At 50.1% G+C, this 17,436-nt stretch overlaps 2 protein-coding genes across 3 annotated transcripts in view; both read right to left on the bottom strand.

The window, feature by feature from the left end:
• Window positions 1-1,136: 1,136 nt before the first annotated feature.
• Window positions 1,137-13,400, bottom strand: thbs3a (thrombospondin 3a). Of its 2 annotated transcripts, XM_017441719.3 has the most exons (23): window positions 13,099-13,399; window positions 11,495-11,701; window positions 10,540-10,793; window positions 9,962-10,064; window positions 9,732-9,758; window positions 9,549-9,631; window positions 8,746-8,797; window positions 8,501-8,649; window positions 8,289-8,426; window positions 8,017-8,091; window positions 7,704-7,856; window positions 7,350-7,460; window positions 7,134-7,241; window positions 6,900-7,059; window positions 6,312-6,430; window positions 6,113-6,165; window positions 5,528-5,709; window positions 5,171-5,349; window positions 4,962-5,010; window positions 4,682-4,878; window positions 4,424-4,596; window positions 2,630-2,769; window positions 1,137-2,542 (listed from the first exon to the last, which is right to left on the bottom strand). In XM_017441719.3, exons 1-23 carry the CDS (start codon window positions 13,178-13,180, stop codon window positions 2,481-2,483), a joined length of 2,856 nt encoding a protein of 951 aa, XP_017297208.1. In that variant the 5' UTR covers window positions 13,181-13,399; the 3' UTR covers window positions 1,137-2,480. The 2 variants fall into 2 exon arrangements, with proteins under 2 accessions (XP_017297208.1, XP_024858771.1); XM_025003003.2 differs by having other exon boundaries at window positions 8,501-8,797; window positions 13,099-13,400.
• A 2,690-nt stretch (window positions 13,401-16,090) lies between these two features.
• The window catches only part of LOC108251415 (metaxin-1), a 10,962-nt gene continuing 9,616 nt past the window's right edge, over window positions 16,091-17,436 (bottom strand). The window contains exons 6-8 of the mRNA XM_017441717.3: window positions 17,138-17,214; window positions 16,864-17,021; window positions 16,091-16,470 (exon numbers count right to left, since the gene is read on the bottom strand). Of these exons, the coding sequence (XP_017297206.1) occupies window positions 16,238-16,470; window positions 16,864-17,021; window positions 17,138-17,214 (468 nt within the window). The 3' untranslated portion in view covers window positions 16,091-16,237. The remainder of the gene's footprint in view (window positions 16,471-16,863; window positions 17,022-17,137; window positions 17,215-17,436) is intronic.

The raw sequence follows: 17,436 nt of genomic DNA, 5'->3' as shown, positions 1-17,436 counted from the left end.
AATCTTATTAATTTCCACAGAGAATAAACCTTTTTATATTTATTAGTTTTATAAAAAGCTCATGTTTTGTTTCTGATTTTAATGGTAAAAAATCTTTGAATTGAACTCGTTTTTCTGTTCAGTCAGAAATGTGATGTTTTTTTATTAAACCTGTTTCAGACTCCACCGGTTCTGGTTCTGGTTCTGGTTCCGTTTGAAGCCATAAGGAGTTTGTTGTTTTTATTTTCTGGTTCAGATCTGAAGAGTTTGTAGGATTTTATTTAATAATCTGAGAAACTTTAAGTGACATTACCTGTTTACAGTCACTGAAACTTTAAACCGGATCAAAGAATCAAACTTTAACAGGAAACATCAAACAACGTGAGATTATGTGAACAGTTAATATCTTACCTGCTGCAGATGTTTCTCAGGTTGAACTAACAGAGTTTAAATTATCAGATGCTGCAGTTTGAAGGAGTTTATTCTGATGTTTCTCCAGATTTATTTATAAGCAGCTCTGGAATGCAGGTCTGCGTTCAAGGTAAACAAATCAGTTTTATCTGCAGGTTTCACTCAACGAATCTGAGTAAAAAACAGAAACGCATCAAAGCTCAGCTGAAACCACGTGGACGTTATTATGGCTGAGCTCTTCTTCGGCTGATTCTGCAGCTAAACAAACACTTCGGCTGTTTCTGCAGCTAAACAAACACTTCGGCTGTTTCTGCAGCTAAGAACCTTTCAACTAAAATGTTCTTCCAGCAGACATATTCTTGCAGGAAGTGCTACAGCCAGCTGCTGCTGCTGTTAGTAAATATCAGCAAACTGAAGACGATGGAAACGTTTCTGTAATCATGTGTGAGACTGACGTTTTGGCTCAGACTAGCTGTTAGCTCATCAGTCAGGGAGCTACCTGCAGCAGGTAAAATTATTCTCTCTGTAATCCTGGTTCACGGATGAGCTCTGGATCCTCCCGGGGCCGGGCAGGTCCGGGATGCCGTGCACTGTTGTCACGTCCCCGCCTCCAATATTGCACTCGTCCCGGCCTCCCCGGCCCAGGGGTCGCGACCCCAGGTGGGCGGGGGACGAGCCGAAGGTTTGATCTGAAGCTGCTGAACTCTGAGCTTCAGTTTCGTTTAAAGACAATCATGAAACCAAGATTATAGAAAAACTCCTGATTTGGTTTTTATTTCAGATAAAATACATCGAAGAGACGAAGAGTCGAGCTTCAGGCAGGAACGTGTCGAATGTTAGGAATAAAGTTTTGTTTGTTTCCAGTTTGTGATTATAAAACATTAGATGGAAAATAAAAACTCAGGCGTTTTGGAGCAGAAGTCATGTTTCTGATTTACAGACGTTCGGGTCATTAAAGGAAAACTGAATCTTTTTATTATTTGTTAAAAAACAAATCATGTTCCAGGAGTTTCGCTCCTGATTAATTATTTTTTCTTTGTTTGCTGTTAATGTCAGCTGTCGTTTCTTTTCTGACCACATGAAGACGTTTATCTCTCTGAGTCTGCAGGACGGCTGCAGGTCGGCTGCAGGACGGCTGCAGGTCGGCTGCAGGTCGGCTGCAGGACGGCTGCAGGACGGCTGCAGGTCGGCTGCAGGTCGGCTGCAGGTCGGCTGCAGGTCGGCTGCAGGACGGCTGCAGGACGGCTGCAGGTCGGCTGCAGGTCGGCTGCAGGACGGCTGCAGGTCGGCTGCAGGACGGCTGCAGGTCGGGATAAAAACAACAACTTCAGTTTGGATTTAATCAGAAACGATTGGTGAGCAGCTCAGAGCCGTCAGGCTGCAGGAAATGATAAAACTTTAAATATCTCTTATCTGGGATTTAATTAAATCTGCAGATTCTGTTTGTCTTCTTCCTCCAGGTTCTGGTTCTGGTTCTGGCAACACGAGGCTCCATCGGACCGTTTCACACAGAAAAGAAAATTAATTTCTGTTGGAGCCTCTGAGAGCTCGTTATCTTTCAATCTGCGGGGAATTAACGAGCGCCGGTCAGTTCACCCACCCCCCACGCCTCGCAGCCTCCGCTGTCCGTACGAACGTATCCCAGCATGCATCTGAACCTGCAGCTTTAGCAGCTACCAGAACTGGAGGTGTTTATGATAAACAGGAAGTGCTTCCACACTGTGACACGGGTTAAAGTTCGGGGTTTGTGCGTAAACCCTCCCCAGGTAAGACCTGTGGGTCACCTCAGGTCAGACATACAAAGAAAACCGAATCATTAGGATTATTTCAGCAGCTTATCGCCTGATTTCAACAGATTTATATTTAAACGTTCTCTCTCTGTTGAGAGAAGAATGAAGCTACAGTTCAGAGAGTAAGCAGGTCCAACAGGCGGCTTGTCTGAGGTCCAAACTGCTGCTGTCTTCGTTAAGAAGCTGAAATTAGGTTGTGAACTTCCTGGTTTCTGACACACACACACACACACACACACACACACACACACACGTTGACGTTTCCTCCCAGGAGCTCGGGGACGCTGCAGGGACCTGAGCTCACACCTGGATGTGCATCATGACTTGTTTACGATGAGACTTGAAGTCTTCAGGCACCGTGTCTGAAAGTGAAGCAGATAAAGTTTAATTTCCAGCAGCTCTTTGGAATGACTCCTCCCCCAGGACCGGCGGGCGAGCGGCGCTCGTACCGTTACACCTGTAGCGCAGGTTGGACCAGATGATGTTCTCCTGGGAGAAGCAGAAGACCCCGAGCCGTCCTCCTCTCATCGTCGTGTCGATGACGACTTCAGAGTCCGCCACCATGTCGGTTCCCTCAAACAGCTTCACCCTGAGGAACCGAGACGCCACAACGTGAAGAACAAACACCTGCCAGCGGCTCATTACGGTCACCGTGGTAACCACTCAGCTGTCTCTGTCACTCCCTGACTGCCAGCTGAACCAGACGCAGACTGAAAAGTAAGCCTCAAACAGTCGCTGTAAGACAACTAAAAGTCCTGACCCGTGAGCAGCAGAAGGTTCTGACGGGCCCACAGGGTTCTGCAGGTTTCTACACGGTTTCATGAGAAGAATCTTTACTTCTGAGCCTGAAGAGAAGATTTAGAGTTAAAATCTAAGAGAATTTTAAACGTTTTATTTAAAAGCTGCAGAGTGAGATCCAGGACAGACGCTCTGAGGAGAAAGAAGCTGAAGGAGCCGAAACTGAACCGGGAAAGGTAAGAAAACTAGCTAAAACTGACAGAACTGTAGCTAAAACTGACAGAACTGTAGCTAAAACTGTCAGAACTGTAGCTAAAATTAGCAGAACTGTAGCTAAGAGCTGAACCAGAAGTAAAAGCTAAAGTTAGCGTGACAGCAGCTGAAAGCTTTAAGCAGCAGAAGAAAACAGCAGAAGTATAAAAAAGTCCCAGCAGCTGAATCAGCCGAAGGTTTTCATGTCTGAGCGGCTGAAATGAGACAAAATATTCAGATAGTAAACAACTTGGAAATGAAGCTTTAAACAGGAAATAAGAAGTTTCTGCATCGATACTTTTATTACTGATTTATAAAAAATGAAAATAGGAGGAAATAAAAAGGTGATTTTTCTTTTTATAAACCTGGAAGCAAAGAGCTGAACTCAGAGAAACCTTCAGACCGACTGGAAAATGTTTTCTTTTTGTTCAGATCTGCTTCCAGAACCTCCAGGTTTGAGCAGTCCAGTTTATAAACAGGTGAGCCTCCTGACGGGAACCAGCGTGTGGTTCTGCCTCCGTCTCATCTGCATATCAACGGTTGCCGAGGCCGGTCCTAGCCAGGGCTGCGGTCGTCATGAAGACGGGTACAATGGAGAACCGGGGGGCCCCGGGGCCCCGAGGCTTTCAGGGGGAGAAAGAATGCAGTGGAAAGAAAAGATGGACGAGTGGAGGAGACATCTGCAGGCCGGGACGGGGACAGGGGACAGCTAAAAACTGCAGGAGGGACAGGAAGACAGGGTACTACTGGAGTACTACTACTACAGAGTACTACAGAGTCCTGCAGAGTCCTGCAGAGATCTACAGAGTCCTGCAGAGTCCTGCAGAGTCCTGCAGAGATCTACAGAGTCCTGCAGAGTCCTGCAGAGATCTACAGAGACCTACAGAGACCTGCAGAGTCCTACAGAGTCCTGCAGAGTCCTGCAGAGTCCTGCAGAGTCCTGCAGAGATCTACAGAGTCCTGCAGAGTCCTGCAGAGATCTACAGAGTCCTGCAGAGTCCTGCAGAGATCTACAGAGTCCTACAGAGTCCTGCAGAGACCTACAGAGTCCTGCTGTCTCATGGTTTGTGTCCAGTTTGAACCTGTCAGGGTTTCAGTCCTGAATGATTCAGTCTCCAGGTTCAGGACAGGAAGTGAAGACGGGGAAGGACGTCCCTGTTTCTCACACAGATATAAAAAACTGAACTTTACTAAGTAAAAATAAAGTTTGTTTTGCTGGTGTGGACTTGTCTCAGTCCTGGTTCTGGTCTTACCTGATGTATCCCACCTGCGGCCGGTGGCTGAGCTGCCAGCGGTACGAGGTTTTGTCCTTCCAGCCGATGTTTCGAGGGTCCTTCCAGAGCAGCTTCACCTCCCCCTGTGTGTCTCCGGTGTGCCACAGGGCGTTCCTCAGAAACTCCCCCGGTCCGGTTCTGGACTTCACCGCCTGCAGGTCCCAACAGACGGAGGAATGAGTTCAGGTTCTGCAGTCATGAAGAGGATGGGGACCTGAGCGGAGGCCGGAGCAGAACCTTGAGCTGCAGGGCGGGTTGGGCCGTGGCTCTGAAGGGCAGGTTCTGCCAGTACAGCTGCTGCGTCTGTTTCCACATCACCACGTAGAAGCTGGACGAGTCCTGGTAGCCGAAGATGAAGCCGGCGTAGTCGTCGTCGGTCACCGTGTTCACGTGAAACGTTCCCTCGAAGTCGACGCCGTTAAATGCCGTGTAGCCTACAGACACACGCGGGATCAGAACCGGACCAGAACCGGAGGACGGCTCTGATATTTATCACGGTTTAAAGAGAAGAACGAACCAACTGCCAGACCAGGATCACTGTTCATCGTCTGGACGATCTCCATACCCTGGAACAGAAAACATCTCTGAGTTCTTTATTTGCTGCTCGTTAGAAACGTTCTGCTGTTGTAAAGAAACGGGTCACAGGACAGAAACGGGTCACGGGACAGAAACATCATCACTGAAGGGAAAAATGACCCGAGTGTCTCTGAGACGTTCATCTGTCACCTGATTCAGAACCACCCAGTTTGGGTCAATCTGGGCGTCGCCCTCAGGGTCCAGGACCACCGTCTGATAGGCCCTGAAGTCCGTCAGCGTGACCTCGGCGCTCTCCGGACACACGTCCACCTGATCCATCACTGCGTCGTTATCGAAGTCGTTCTCACAGACGTCTCCCACGCCGTTGGCTGAGGACAGACAGAAAGAGACAGACGAGGGGACGAGGGGGACAGGAGGACAAAAACTAAATTTATGGCACTTTCCTGGGAAATAAATCCAAGAAGTAAAGACCCCGTGAACCAATCAGGGTCCAGTTTTCTGTTTGTGTTCGGGTTCTGGTTCTGGTTCTGGTTCTGGTTTTGGTACCGTCTGAGTCCTTCTGGTTTGGGTTGATGATGAGTCTGCAGTTGTCGAAGTCGTCCAGGACGCCGTCGTTGTCGTCGTCGTGGTCGCAGTCGTCTCCCAGGCCATCGTTGTCCGAGTCCAGCTGGGAGCTGTTGGGGATGTCGGGACAGTTGTCTCTGGTGTCCTGGTGTCCGTCTCCGTCCCTGCAGAGGACAAGAAGGAGCTCAGGTTAGGGTGGAGGTTCAGGTTTGGGTGGAGGCTCGGATTTGGGTGGAGGTTCAGGTTGGGGTGGAGGTTCTGGTTGGGGTGGAGGCTTGGGTTTGGGTGGAGGTTCGGGTTTGGGTGGAGGCTCGGGTTTGGGTGGAGGTTCAGGTTGGGGTGGAGGTTCAGGTTGGGGTGGAGGTTCAGGTTGGGGTGGAGGCTCTGGTTGGGGTGGAGGTTCAGGTTGGGGTGGAGGTTCAGGTTGGGGTGGAGGCTCTGGTTGGGGTGGAGGTTCAGGTTGGGGTGGAGGCTCGGGTTTGGGTGGAGGTTCAGGTTGGGGTGGAGGCTCTGGTTGGGGTGGAGGTTCAGGTTGGGGGGGTACATGTGTGTGTCTGTCAGACGTACGTGTCCTGGTTGGTGTCACAAACGTCTCCCACCAGGTCGTTGTCCACGTCCGTCTGAAAGGAAGAGATGGAGCAGCCCTGTGACCTCTGACCTGCCTGTTATTGGTCCTGACATCACTGATCAGATGATCTGTGCCTCAGGTCTCTTACGGATCAAAGAAGCTGATCAGAACCGGTCCCGTGGATCGGACCCGTCCTACCTGCATGGGGTTGCTGAGCTCAGGACAGCTGTCGCAGGCGTCTCCGACTCCGTCCCTGTCTCTGTCCGTCTGCATCGGGTTCGGGACCTTCGGACAGTTATCCAGAACGTTGGGAATACCTGAACAAACGCAGATCATTCCGGTTTCAGATAATAATAAGATTTCTGGATGATGTTTCTTAATGAAGAGATCCAGGATGAAGCATTTATCTGTGAAGGTTTCTGTAGGAGAGACATTTAGATAAATGAGAATAATAAACCTAATAAGAATTATTATAAACTAATTTATTGTATTTTAACCTGTAGTTCTGCTCCCCGCCTGCAGGGATCTGTTTCCTGTTTCCTTCTCCTCATGTTGGACATTTTAGTGGCACATGAACCAAAAGAGGACATCATGGAGACTTTAATCTTATTTTAAATAAATGTGACAAACATCTGATCGTTGCAGCAACGTTTAGATTTTTTTAGGAAGTGCAGATAAAGTTTCCCAAACTTCCCAGAGCTGGAAAATCCTAAAATCTAACTCCAGGTAGAAACCTGGAGAATAAAACTGTTTCCAGACATCTGGACCAGAATCGGTCTGTCTCACCGTCTCCATCGATGTCCTGGTCGCAGGCGTCTCCCTGTCCGTTGTTGTCCGTGTCTTTCTGGTCGCTGTTGGACACGGTGGGACAGTTGTCACACGAGTCTCCGAACGAGTCGCTGTCCGAGTTCTGCTGGTCTTTGTTGGCGACCAACCGGCAGTTATCCTGAGGGACAGAGGACACATCACCTGACGCCTCGGACACGCGTCGCCACGGCAACAACACGGCTGACCTCTAACCTCCACGTTTTTGATGCCGTCTCCGTCTGCGTCCTCGTCACACTGGTCTCCGATCCCGTCGTTGTCGGCGTCCTCCTGACCGGAGTTTGGAGTGAGGACACAGTTGTCCTGATGGACAAAGACAGACAACAAAACGTGAGATCCCAAACATCCGATCAAAGCAGAAGAGCTCAACTAGAACCGCGTCTCCAGAAGACGGGACAGGGACCATCGGACCTGTTTGCAGTGTTTATTGTTGTCCATACAAGGCAGAGACCGGTCCGGGTAACCGTCAATGTCCGTGTCCATCCCACACGTGTGTCCGTTTCCAGCCCAGCCCACGTTACACTGAAAACACCGAATGTTACACTGACTGCCATCAGAGGGAAAATACAGGTTTTAACTCAGATATCTATAAAAAAGACCAACAAAGACATCCTGAAGAACTAAATGATCCAGATTTTAATGTCAGTGAATCACCTCAGATCAGACTGATGATAGTTCATGACTTTGTCTTTTGTTTTTGTTAATTAGATAAAATAACATCCAGATGTGTGTTTCTGTTCATCAGCAGCGAGCTGACAGCCTCACCCTGCAGGACACCTCTCCGTTCCTCTCCATGGTGCAGTGGGCGTGGCTGTCACAGGGGTTAAAGGTCAACGCCGAGCACGACTTCCTGGGGAAGCAGCCTGATGTTTGGTTGCCATGGAAACCGGGTTTACAGCCTCCACATTTGTAGGACCCCTGAGAGAGAGCAGCGCTGTTACAGCCTCACAGCCACTAGGGGGAGCCGTTTCACTCAGTCAGCTGATTCCAGATCAGATTCCAGACGGATTTTTATAAAACTTTACACCAATAAATGTCAGAGTTTCTTATTTCCTATGAGCTAACAGCATGAACTCACCACAGTGTTGATGCAGACAGAGTTTGAGACGCAGGCGTCAGGAAGATCGATGCACTCATCAATGTCCACACATTCCTGCAGACACACACAACACACACTCATCAATATCTACACATTCCTGCAAAAACTAAAGACAAGACCAGGAATCAAAGTGTGAGCGCCCCCTAGTGGCTGGTCCCAGTAGAATTTTAGGCCCCGCCCCTCCATGTTAATGAAAGGGACGTCTCCTGGAGGTCTGAACAGCAGGAGGAGGACAAGATGTCATGTCTGACCTGTTTGTTGGACTTGGCATAGTCCAGTCCCGTTCCAGCCAGCGGCGCCCCCCACAGGCCTGGAGGACAGGGTTTACAGCTGAACCCCCCCACCGTGTTCAGGCAGGCTTCAGGAGCGTAGCAGGGCTGCAGCTCACACTGAGGACAAACAGCAGGGGGGTTACAGGACGTGAGGGACAGTCTGATGTGTCTTTCATGTCCTCGGGCAGTACCTCGTCTACGTCCCTGCAGTGCGTCCCGTTCCCGGTGGTTCCAGGAGGACACGGTCCACAGGTGTATCCAGGGTACTGCAGACTGTCCATGCAGGACACACCTTTGTAGCACGGGTTGGGAGAGCAGCGGGAACGAGGCTCGTGGAAACCTGAAGACAGACAGATGGACAGAAAGACAGACGGAGACAGACTGAGACCGGCTTCAATCAGGTCCTCAGATCTGACAGGAGAGGACAGGGACTCACCACAAACCTGACACTCCAGGATGGTGTTCCTGATCAGAGACATCTCCTTCACCTGAGGACGGACACACAGAGACAACGTCTTTGGTTCAAATCTTCCAGCCTCACCTGTCTTCCTGCCTCACCTGTCCTCCCGTCTCATCTGTCCTCCAGCCTCTCCCGTCTCATCTGACTTCTGCCTCACCTGTCCTCTCGTCTCACCTGTCCTCCAGCCTCTCCCATCTCATCTGACCTTTGTCTCACCTGTCCTCCTGTCTTATGTGACCTCTCTCTCCTGTCTTCCCATCTCACCTGTCCCCCTGTCTCTCCTGTCCTCCCGTCTCACCAGTCCCCCTGTCTCACCTGTCCTCCCGTCTCTCCTGTCCTCCCGTCTCACCAGTCCTCCCGTCTCACCTGTCCTCCCATCTCACCTTTCCTCTCGTCTCACCTGTCCCCCTGTCTCACCTGTCCTCCCATCTCACCTGTCCCCCTGTCCTCCCGTCTCACCTATCTTCCCGTCTCACCTGTCCCCCTGTCTCACCTGTCCTCCCATCTCACCTGTCCCCCTGTCCTCCCGTCTCACCTATCTTTCTGTCTCTCCAGTCCTCCCGTCTCACCTGTCCTCCCATCTCACCTTTCCTCTCGTCTCACCTGTCCCCCTGTCTCTCCTGTCCTCCCATCTCACCTGTCTTCCTGTCTTATGTGACCTCTGTCTCTCCTGTCTCACCTGTCCTCCTGTCTCACCTGTCCCCGTCTCACCTGTCCTCCCGTCTCACCTGTCCCCCTGTCTCACCTGTCCTCCCGTCTCACCTGTCCCCCCGTCTCACCTGTTCTCTGATGTCCTGCCGCAGCTCTCCCAGGATCTGGTTGAAGATGATGAGCTGACCAATCAGAGCCTTCGTGTGCTCACCTGACCACATATCAAACAAACAGGACGTCCAATCAGAGATCAGATTACTGGTCAGATCAGGCCGATGATTGGTTCTGGTTCTGAGTAAATGAAATCTCACCCAGGATGGAGTGCAGCTCCCCGTTCACTGAAGTAAACGAACAAACAAACATGTTGTTGTTTATCTTTAAAGTCAGCGTTCAAACTTCAGACTTTGTGATAATTTATCCGTTTAAAGATAAAAACCGTTCAGCTGATAGATGCTGAGAGTTTAGATTTCTGTAACTTTAATATTAAAACACGTTTTCTCTTTTAGCTCGCAGCTGTCAGAGACGGTCCAGGTGGACTCACCTGAGTTGTAGACGGACGCGTCTCCCTGGAAGGGACAGTCAGTCAGAGCGCCAGCGTTAGCTACGCTGCCCCCTAGAGCCAGGCGGAGGGACTCCACCGCCCCCTGGTGGACACGGAGACAAAACAAGACGAGTGAAGACAACCAAAGAAATGTTAAAACGCTCACTGTGATCACCGTGGTAACCATACACCTGTGTCTGTCACTCCCTGAGTGCCAAGTTAATGAGAGGAGGACAGAAACAGACTGAAAAGTAAGCCTCAAACCAACAGCTGCAGCTCTTAAACCGTGAGCGACAGAAGACTCATGTTGAGTTTAACATTTTACACGACTGTTTTATCAAAATCCTGTTGATTTCCAACTTATTTTGTCAACAAACTGTTCCTGATCGAGACGCATGTTCTGGATCTGAATGTTTTATTTCTAACCTGAGCAACAGAATTCAAGACAACAGTTTAATAGTAACCAGAGAGAAACGAACCTTTCTGTGAAAACAGCGACCGCTGAACGAGGCGTTAAAGTTCAAATGAGCAGAACAGAGGCTAGAACAGCTAAAACAGATCAGGTTCTCCTCTCTGACCTGCAGTCGGGCGTAAGACTTCTGTCCGTGTCTGATGTCCACCGTCTCCACCTCCATGGGCAGAGGGACCAATGGCGGCAGGCCCTGACCGGAGTCGGCCAATCGGCAGTCGACGTAGAGCTCTGCCTGCATGCTGCTGCGCTGGAGGCCGGCGAGCCTCACGATGACGGAGTGGCTCCGACCGTCGGCCAGGTTGGAGTTCTGCAGGTTGACGGTGTGCAGCTTCCCGTCAGCCTTCACGTACCGGACCAGAACTGATGAAGAGGAGGAGGAGGAAGGACAGGCTGAGGTTTAGCTTGTAACAACAGGAGGAACCTTCAGATGTTGGCGGCTCGGAGCCCAGAACACCAGGAGGGATGGAGGAACGTGGAGAGAACAGAGTTACAGGCAGACAGAACTAGAACCCAAACACCCTTCACTTTCCCGGAACTTTAGGTCCTGACGCTACGAGGTGGACCTCCACGGACGGAGACCAAACTGGTTTTCATGTTCCTCAAAGCATTTCAGCAGCAAGGCAGAGAACATCGTCCTGCTGAAAGAACCCACTGGTACTCTGTGGGTTCTATCAGAACCAGCAGGAACCTTTTCAGCTCGTCTCGTGGATTCTCTCCTGGTCGTCTCCGATCCGGTCTCTGGTTCTCTAGTGTTCCTTCCTTGGACCTCTTGTGGTTCTGAGCTGAATCTGTGAGATGTTCCAGCTCTGACAAGACGGCTGCTTCCTCTTTCTGACGATGACTCCTCTGTCCCCGCCCCTAAATTCAACCCGTTTGACTCTGAAACCTCCAGAACCTCCAGAACCTCCAGAATCCAGCAGCCTGTGAGTTTCCATGAGGCGAGAACCTTTCAGACCAAACACTCCGCCTCAGTTCTCCTTACCCAGAACTCCGTGGAAACTCACAGGTTTCCAGCAGTTTGGATCAGAACATTCGGGCTGAGCCGGCCCGTTTCAACCAACCTTTGTTGATCTTCCCCATGACGGCGACCTCCAGGTACTTCCTGTTGTCCCGCTTGCTGTAGAGACCAAACAGAACCCCGCCCAGCTTGGGCGGCAGCCGGAACGTCGACACCAGGTAGACGTCACTGAGCGTGCTCAGAGCGCCCGACAGCTTCTCCACCGCCGCCGCGCTCTGCTTGGAGTCCTGGAGACTCAGGACGTCGATCACTGAGGACAGACAGGAGAGACAGGACAGACAGGACAGACAGGACAGACAGGAGAGGACGATTCGGGTCAGAAAAACGTTTTCAGAGACGTTCAGAGGGCCTGAAAATCCGATCAGATGAAGAAAACTTTTACAAAACACACAGAGACACAAATCTGCAATCTGCTGAAAAACAGAGCTGAAAGTGAGATGTTACAGCTGAAACCATCAAAACAACAGCTAAAATGAGCAAAATCTGAAAACTAAAGAAAACAGAAGCTAAAACCAGCTGGACAGGAGCTAAAAGCTAAAACCATCAGGACAGCAGCTAAAAGCTAAAAGTAGCAGGACAGGAGATAAAATCAGCAGGACAGCAGCCAAAAGCTAAGACCAGCAGGACAGCAGCTAAAAGCTAAAAGCTCAGCATGTTGGCTGAAGCAGATTTCAAAGAGCACAAAGCTTTTTCAGGATTTAAAAAGATCTGAATGCGTTCTTCTGATAACATTAAATATTTCTAAAAGTGTCAAAGTTAATAAAACAGCTGAAGTCACAGCTGGATGTCCTGAATGAGCTGAAGGTCTGAAGGTCTGCTGAAGAAACTACAAACAGGAAGCCACAGACTCTGCAGGTCTGCAAAAAGGAGGCTTCAGCTGATAATTCAGCTGCTTTCTGACAGCTGAAACAGCTGAAACAGACTCTGAGTTTCAGTCAGAATGACGAGTTTATTGCTGTAAAACCAGAACATTTAAATTCCCGTCTGGAGCTGCAGACGGGACGGGACCGGACCCCCCCCCCCCGTCTGAAACCCAGAGTCCAGACCCACAGCCTCGGCCTTCTAAGACCGGCTTACAGAACCTGGACCTTACCCTCAGAACCTGGACCTTACCCTCAGAACCTCAGAACCTGGACCTTACCCTCAGAACCTCAGAACCTGGACCTGATCCTCGGAACCTGGACCTGACCTCCAGAACCTGGACCTGACCTCCAGAACCTGGACCTGACCCCCAGAACCTGGACCTGACCTCCAGAACCTGAAGTCCACAGAAAGACAGAAGCAGCTGATGGACCCGTTCGGTTCTGATAAAGTCTCGGATCAGGAGCTGCTGGTTTCTTTTAAATTCAAAGCGTTCCTTGAAGGAATGCATATCGCCCGCCGAGACCTTCTGATGAGGACAGGCGGAGCAAACTGGACCGAGCCGAACTTCGTGGTCCGGCCCAGATTCTGGTGGCAGAGACCAGAACTTCTGTCTGTTAAAGGTTCTGAAAGGGTAAGAAGCTGATCTCTGATCCAGTTCTTAAAGAGGTTCGGTTCTGTTAGAGGAGGTCACAGTTCGGAACCGAACAGAACAAGTAAAGTTCGATGAGTTCACCTGGCGAACCTTCAGTAACAGAACCTCAGGTTCGGGTTCGGTTCTGGTACCTTGGACTTCGGTTCCGTCCGGGACTCCCGCCGTGAGATGGACACAGATGATTGACAGCAGAACCGGGAAACTCCGAGCCATTCTGGACCGGGATCCTCCAGGTCCAGATGAAACCTGTAAAAACACCGAACTCTGGCTTCAAGGTCGGAGGAGTTCCGGTTCGGTTCGGTTACGTCCGGACCGAAACGCCTGCGCTGAGCTGGGACGAGACGAGCCGCAGACCGAACCTCCGAACCTCCGGAGCAGAAACTGACGGTCCGCGAGCTGAGACTGCAGCTGGGCGCGCGCTCGGCTCTGCGCGCGCGCGCGTCCGGAGACAAAAACAAAAAAACAGAAATTTATAAAAAAATATTTTAGTTTTTAAACAGAGGAAAGTTTCAGTTTCCTCCTAAATGAGTCCAGATGGAAGTAAAAGGTTTGATGAAGCTGATGGTTCGAAGCTGAGGTCCAGAGAGGTTCGGAGGGTCCGGTTCGGAGGGTCCGGTTCGGTGGGTCCGGTTCGGAGCAGAGCAGAACATCCTGACACCAGGACAGAGCAGCAGCTTAGCTGTGAAGCATGGCAGAGGAAGTGTCATGGTGTTTGAGCAGATCTAAGCTGGTTCTGGACAAACTGGACCGGTTTAAGATAACTGACTAACCAGGCGGGTAACACGGGTTAGTTACCTGTTCAGGTGGTTAACCTTCAGACTCAGCAGGTTTCTGATTGGTTCGCACCTGGTCTCAGTTTGTAGTTCAGTGCTGTCAGCAGCTGGCTGCAGAAGGCCACAGGACGATGATGAAGAGGATGATGAGGATGAAGATGTTTCTGGTTTTAGTTGCCAAACAATAAAACTGCAGCGGCTGATGGGAACCAAATAAAAAGACTCATCAGATGAAGTCAGAATAAAAGTGAGGCTGTATCGTCTGAAGACGAAGATGAAGATGAAGATGAAGATGAAGATGAAGATGAAGACGAAGACGAAGAGAGGACACGGTTTGTCTCCTGACTGAACTTCTTGTCCCTCAGGCGGTCCAGCTGCTCCCAGTTCTCCTTCCTGCTGTTGTTGGATAAACATCTGAGCTCCACTCAGGAATTCAGAGCTGCGTACTGTAAACATGCAGCACATGAGCAGGTTCTGACCCGCCTGAAGGTTCTGACCCGGCTGAGGGTTCTGACCCGCCTGAAGGTTCTGAACTGGCTGAGGGTTCTGACTCCTGGAACCTGAGAAAGGTTCTGGTCTTCAGTTCTCCAGACGTTCTGAAGGTCTTTGGCTGAAAACTCACAACTCAGTGAGAACACCAGCTAGGTTCAGCTGTTCTTGTTTCTTTTAGCATTTAGCTTTCAGCTGTTCTGCTTTTAGCTGAACTCTGCCTTCACACGTTTTCCAGGATAAAATCAGGAGAATCTAAATTAAATTAAAGCTACAAACTATGAACTCAAACAGGAAGTTCTGAAGTGTGGGTCGGCTGTTTTCAGCTCCTTCAGCTGTCTCCAGCCCTTCAGCTGTGTCCAGCTCCTTCGGCTGTTTCTGTAGGCAGATGGTCACATGTTTTGCTTAGAAACTTTCAGCTTCAGGATCAGTAAAGCGAGAACGTTGTGTGAAGTTTGTTTCTTATTTTATGGATCAGTTCTTTTATAGATGAACATCAAAGGGCCTTTGATGTTCATCTATAAAAGGTTTTTGTGGAAAACGAGACGAAGCTTCAGATCTGAAAACATTTCTCTGAAGCTGCTTTGTCCTTCAGCTGAGATGAGAGGAGATCTGGACTCAGCCTGAAGCTGGGAGCAACCGTGGAGGCAGCCATGACAACAGGAAGTCTCCGTTTGATCTGGTGACCTTCCTGCTCTGAAGGACCTTCAGGGCCATGATGAAGCTGGACCTCCAGCAGGTCCATCCTGCTCGCTGCTCTGACGTCAGGCCTGAGGTGTCTCACTGGAACCAGTTTCTCCTCCTGTTTGTTTCCGATCCTTGGGCGTTGCCATGGAAACCTGCCTGTAACAGCAGGTGAGGGGAGCCTGAAGGAGCAGCAGAGTCAAAAACACCCGTTAGAATTTTTACAGATGGTTTCCTCTCCGAGTCTCGGTTCGGAGAGTTTTTGGGAGGAAGAATTCGGCTCCACAAACTGCTTCCAGATCAGGTCGTTAGGCTGAGCGGAGAACTCCAGGAGCCGGGCCAGGATTCCTGGCTGGTGCCGTCATGTGCAGCTGGGCGTCCCGCGAGAGTCCGGACCCGGTCGGGACGGGCGGAGACAACAAGCTCTTTTTCTTCTAACCTCATCAGTTTGTTTCAGATCCAGAGTCTGATGGTTTTAAACAATCTGACTCCTGCAGACGTTCTGGTATTTGATCCGTTCACCATTAAAACCTTCGGCTCTTTCGGCTGATAGCTGCTGGAGCTTTTATACTCCTCAAAACTTTATTTACAAAAATGTTCCCATAGAAACAAGCTGAGATCTCTTCAGTTCCTTCAGAAACTTTCTCTTTAAAATCTTCTTCAGCTGCTGCCTCTGCTTGTTTTCTGAAGCTACTTTTAGCTCCTAGCTTGCCTTTTCACAGAAAACATAATTTCTCTCTCCACCGTTTTGGAAGGATCTCTAGGTTTTAGACCTCAGGTCCAGATGTTTTCCAGGCTGATGGCAGAAGAAGAAGAGGAGAACATCTGGAACATCTGCTGCCAGCAGATTCTCAACGACCTAATTTTAGGTTCTGGGGTCGTGTTGAAGTAATTTGGTGACGATGGTCTGATGTTACAGAAACCTGAAGGAACTGGAAGAAATCTGACCGACCTCTGACCTTTGACCTCTGACCTGAGCCTCAGGTTTCAGCTCCACAAAAACATAAAACCGTTAAATCTCAGCAGCTCGTTTATCAGTTTAATGTGAGAGACTGATGAAGTCTTGGTTTATGGATTTATTGTATTTTTCTCAGGTGAGAAACTGGAAGAAGCTCAGCTGCGAGTTTGTGGTTTAGTTTTTAACAGTGGAAACATTAAAAACATAAAACAAAGCTGCTTTAAGTGACTTCATTGATTTAATGTTGTTGGCATGAACGTCTGCGCACACACCCGTCCCCGCTCCACTTCCTGTCCGCTCAGAGCCTCCGAGCGTCCCTGCAGCCTCCTGAACGTTTCACAAACAGTCCCGTGACGTCCTGCGAGGTCAGCCGCCCCCGCCCTCCTCGTGGTCGTCCGATCCGATGGCCTCCATGTCCGGCGGCTCCTCCAGCGCCTCCTGCTGGACGTGTTGGATGGACACCATGCCGGTCAGGAGGGCGTAGCTCAACATGGCGCCCAGAGCCACCAGCGCCGACAGCAGCTGCTTCCTGCGTTTGTTCGGGACGTTGTCAAAGTCTCCGCCGTCGTGCTGCGGGGGTGCCGTCGGACCCGAGCTTTCTGTAAAATGAAACCTGAACGTGAGACTCGACTGACGTCTGAGGCCGATTGATGGACCTCAGGCTCACATTAAGTCTGACACCACCAGACTCTTATTTTGAAGAGTATTTATGAGTTTCAGTTTTTTGATGTTCTGCTACCAAATAATTGTGTTTTTAAAGCTGCAGGAGGAGCAGTGAGACTAAAACCGACAGAATAATAAGTGAAGAACGCTTCATGACATGAAAACATGAATAAATGCTTCTTTCAGCTTTCATTGTTTCCTGAAAATCTAACCCTGATTTCATCCGAACCTGTTCCAGATGAGCTCATCTGCTTACATGAAGTCAGAAATGAGCTAAAAAGCCAAGTTTGAACCTGATGACAAACAGAAGACGGGGTTGTTGTCCTCACCTCGCCCGTCTCTGGGGAAGTAGAGCAGCAGGATGTTGGAGCAGAAGTCCGTCAGGTTCTCCAGGGTCTTCAGGTGCTGCTGCAGTTTCCCGTTCGGCAGTTTGCACTTCAGGACGGGCGCCAGGTGTCCGAACACGTACGCGTCCAGAGAGGACGGCCTGCAGAGGAACGGTCGCAGCAGGACTCAGACAAACACTGATGGAGCTTCAAGCTCCGTTTGGAGTCTCCACTCGTTATTTACCCGAGTCAGCAGCTTTACTCCTCATCAACTTACGAGTCTCCGAAGAAGAACTTCTGGGAGCCGAGTCGTTGAGACAGCAGGTTCAAGCACTCGGCAGCGTCCCGGTACAGCTGAGAAACAGGAAGCAGAGAAACACTCAGAATCTGACAAGAACCCCGGGTCCGAGTCCAGAACAGAGTCCAACGGACACCTGAAGGTGTCGTCAGCAACAAACAGGGACTAAGACCGGACTAAGACCGGACTGAGACCGGACTGAGACCGGACTGAGACCGGACTGAGACTGGACTGAGACTGGACTGAGACCGGACTGAGACCGGACTGAGACCGGACTG

The sequence above is a fragment of the Kryptolebias marmoratus genome, linkage group LG16 (genome assembly GCF_001649575.2).
Source record: "Kryptolebias marmoratus isolate JLee-2015 linkage group LG16, ASM164957v2, whole genome shotgun sequence".
NCBI lineage: Eukaryota > Metazoa > Chordata > Actinopteri > Cyprinodontiformes > Rivulidae > Kryptolebias > Kryptolebias marmoratus.
This window is presented reverse-complemented; position numbering and strand designations above follow the sequence as displayed.

What these genes read in the sequence shown, in the direction of transcription:
- thbs3a (XM_025003003.2), bottom strand. Translation starts at nt 13,180, where the DNA reads ATGGCTCGGAGTTTCCCGGTTCTGCTGTCAATCATCTGTGTCCATCTC. An exon ending in ATGCCAAGTCCAACAAACAG is followed by an intron (nt 8,092 to 8,288) that starts GTCAGACATGAC and finishes GTGTGTCTGCAG; the next exon opens with GAATGTGTGGACATTGATGA. An exon ending in AGCTCAGCAACCCCATGCAG is followed by an intron (nt 6,166 to 6,311) that starts GTAGGACGGGTC and finishes TCTTCCTTTCAG; the next exon opens with ACGGACGTGGACAACGACCT.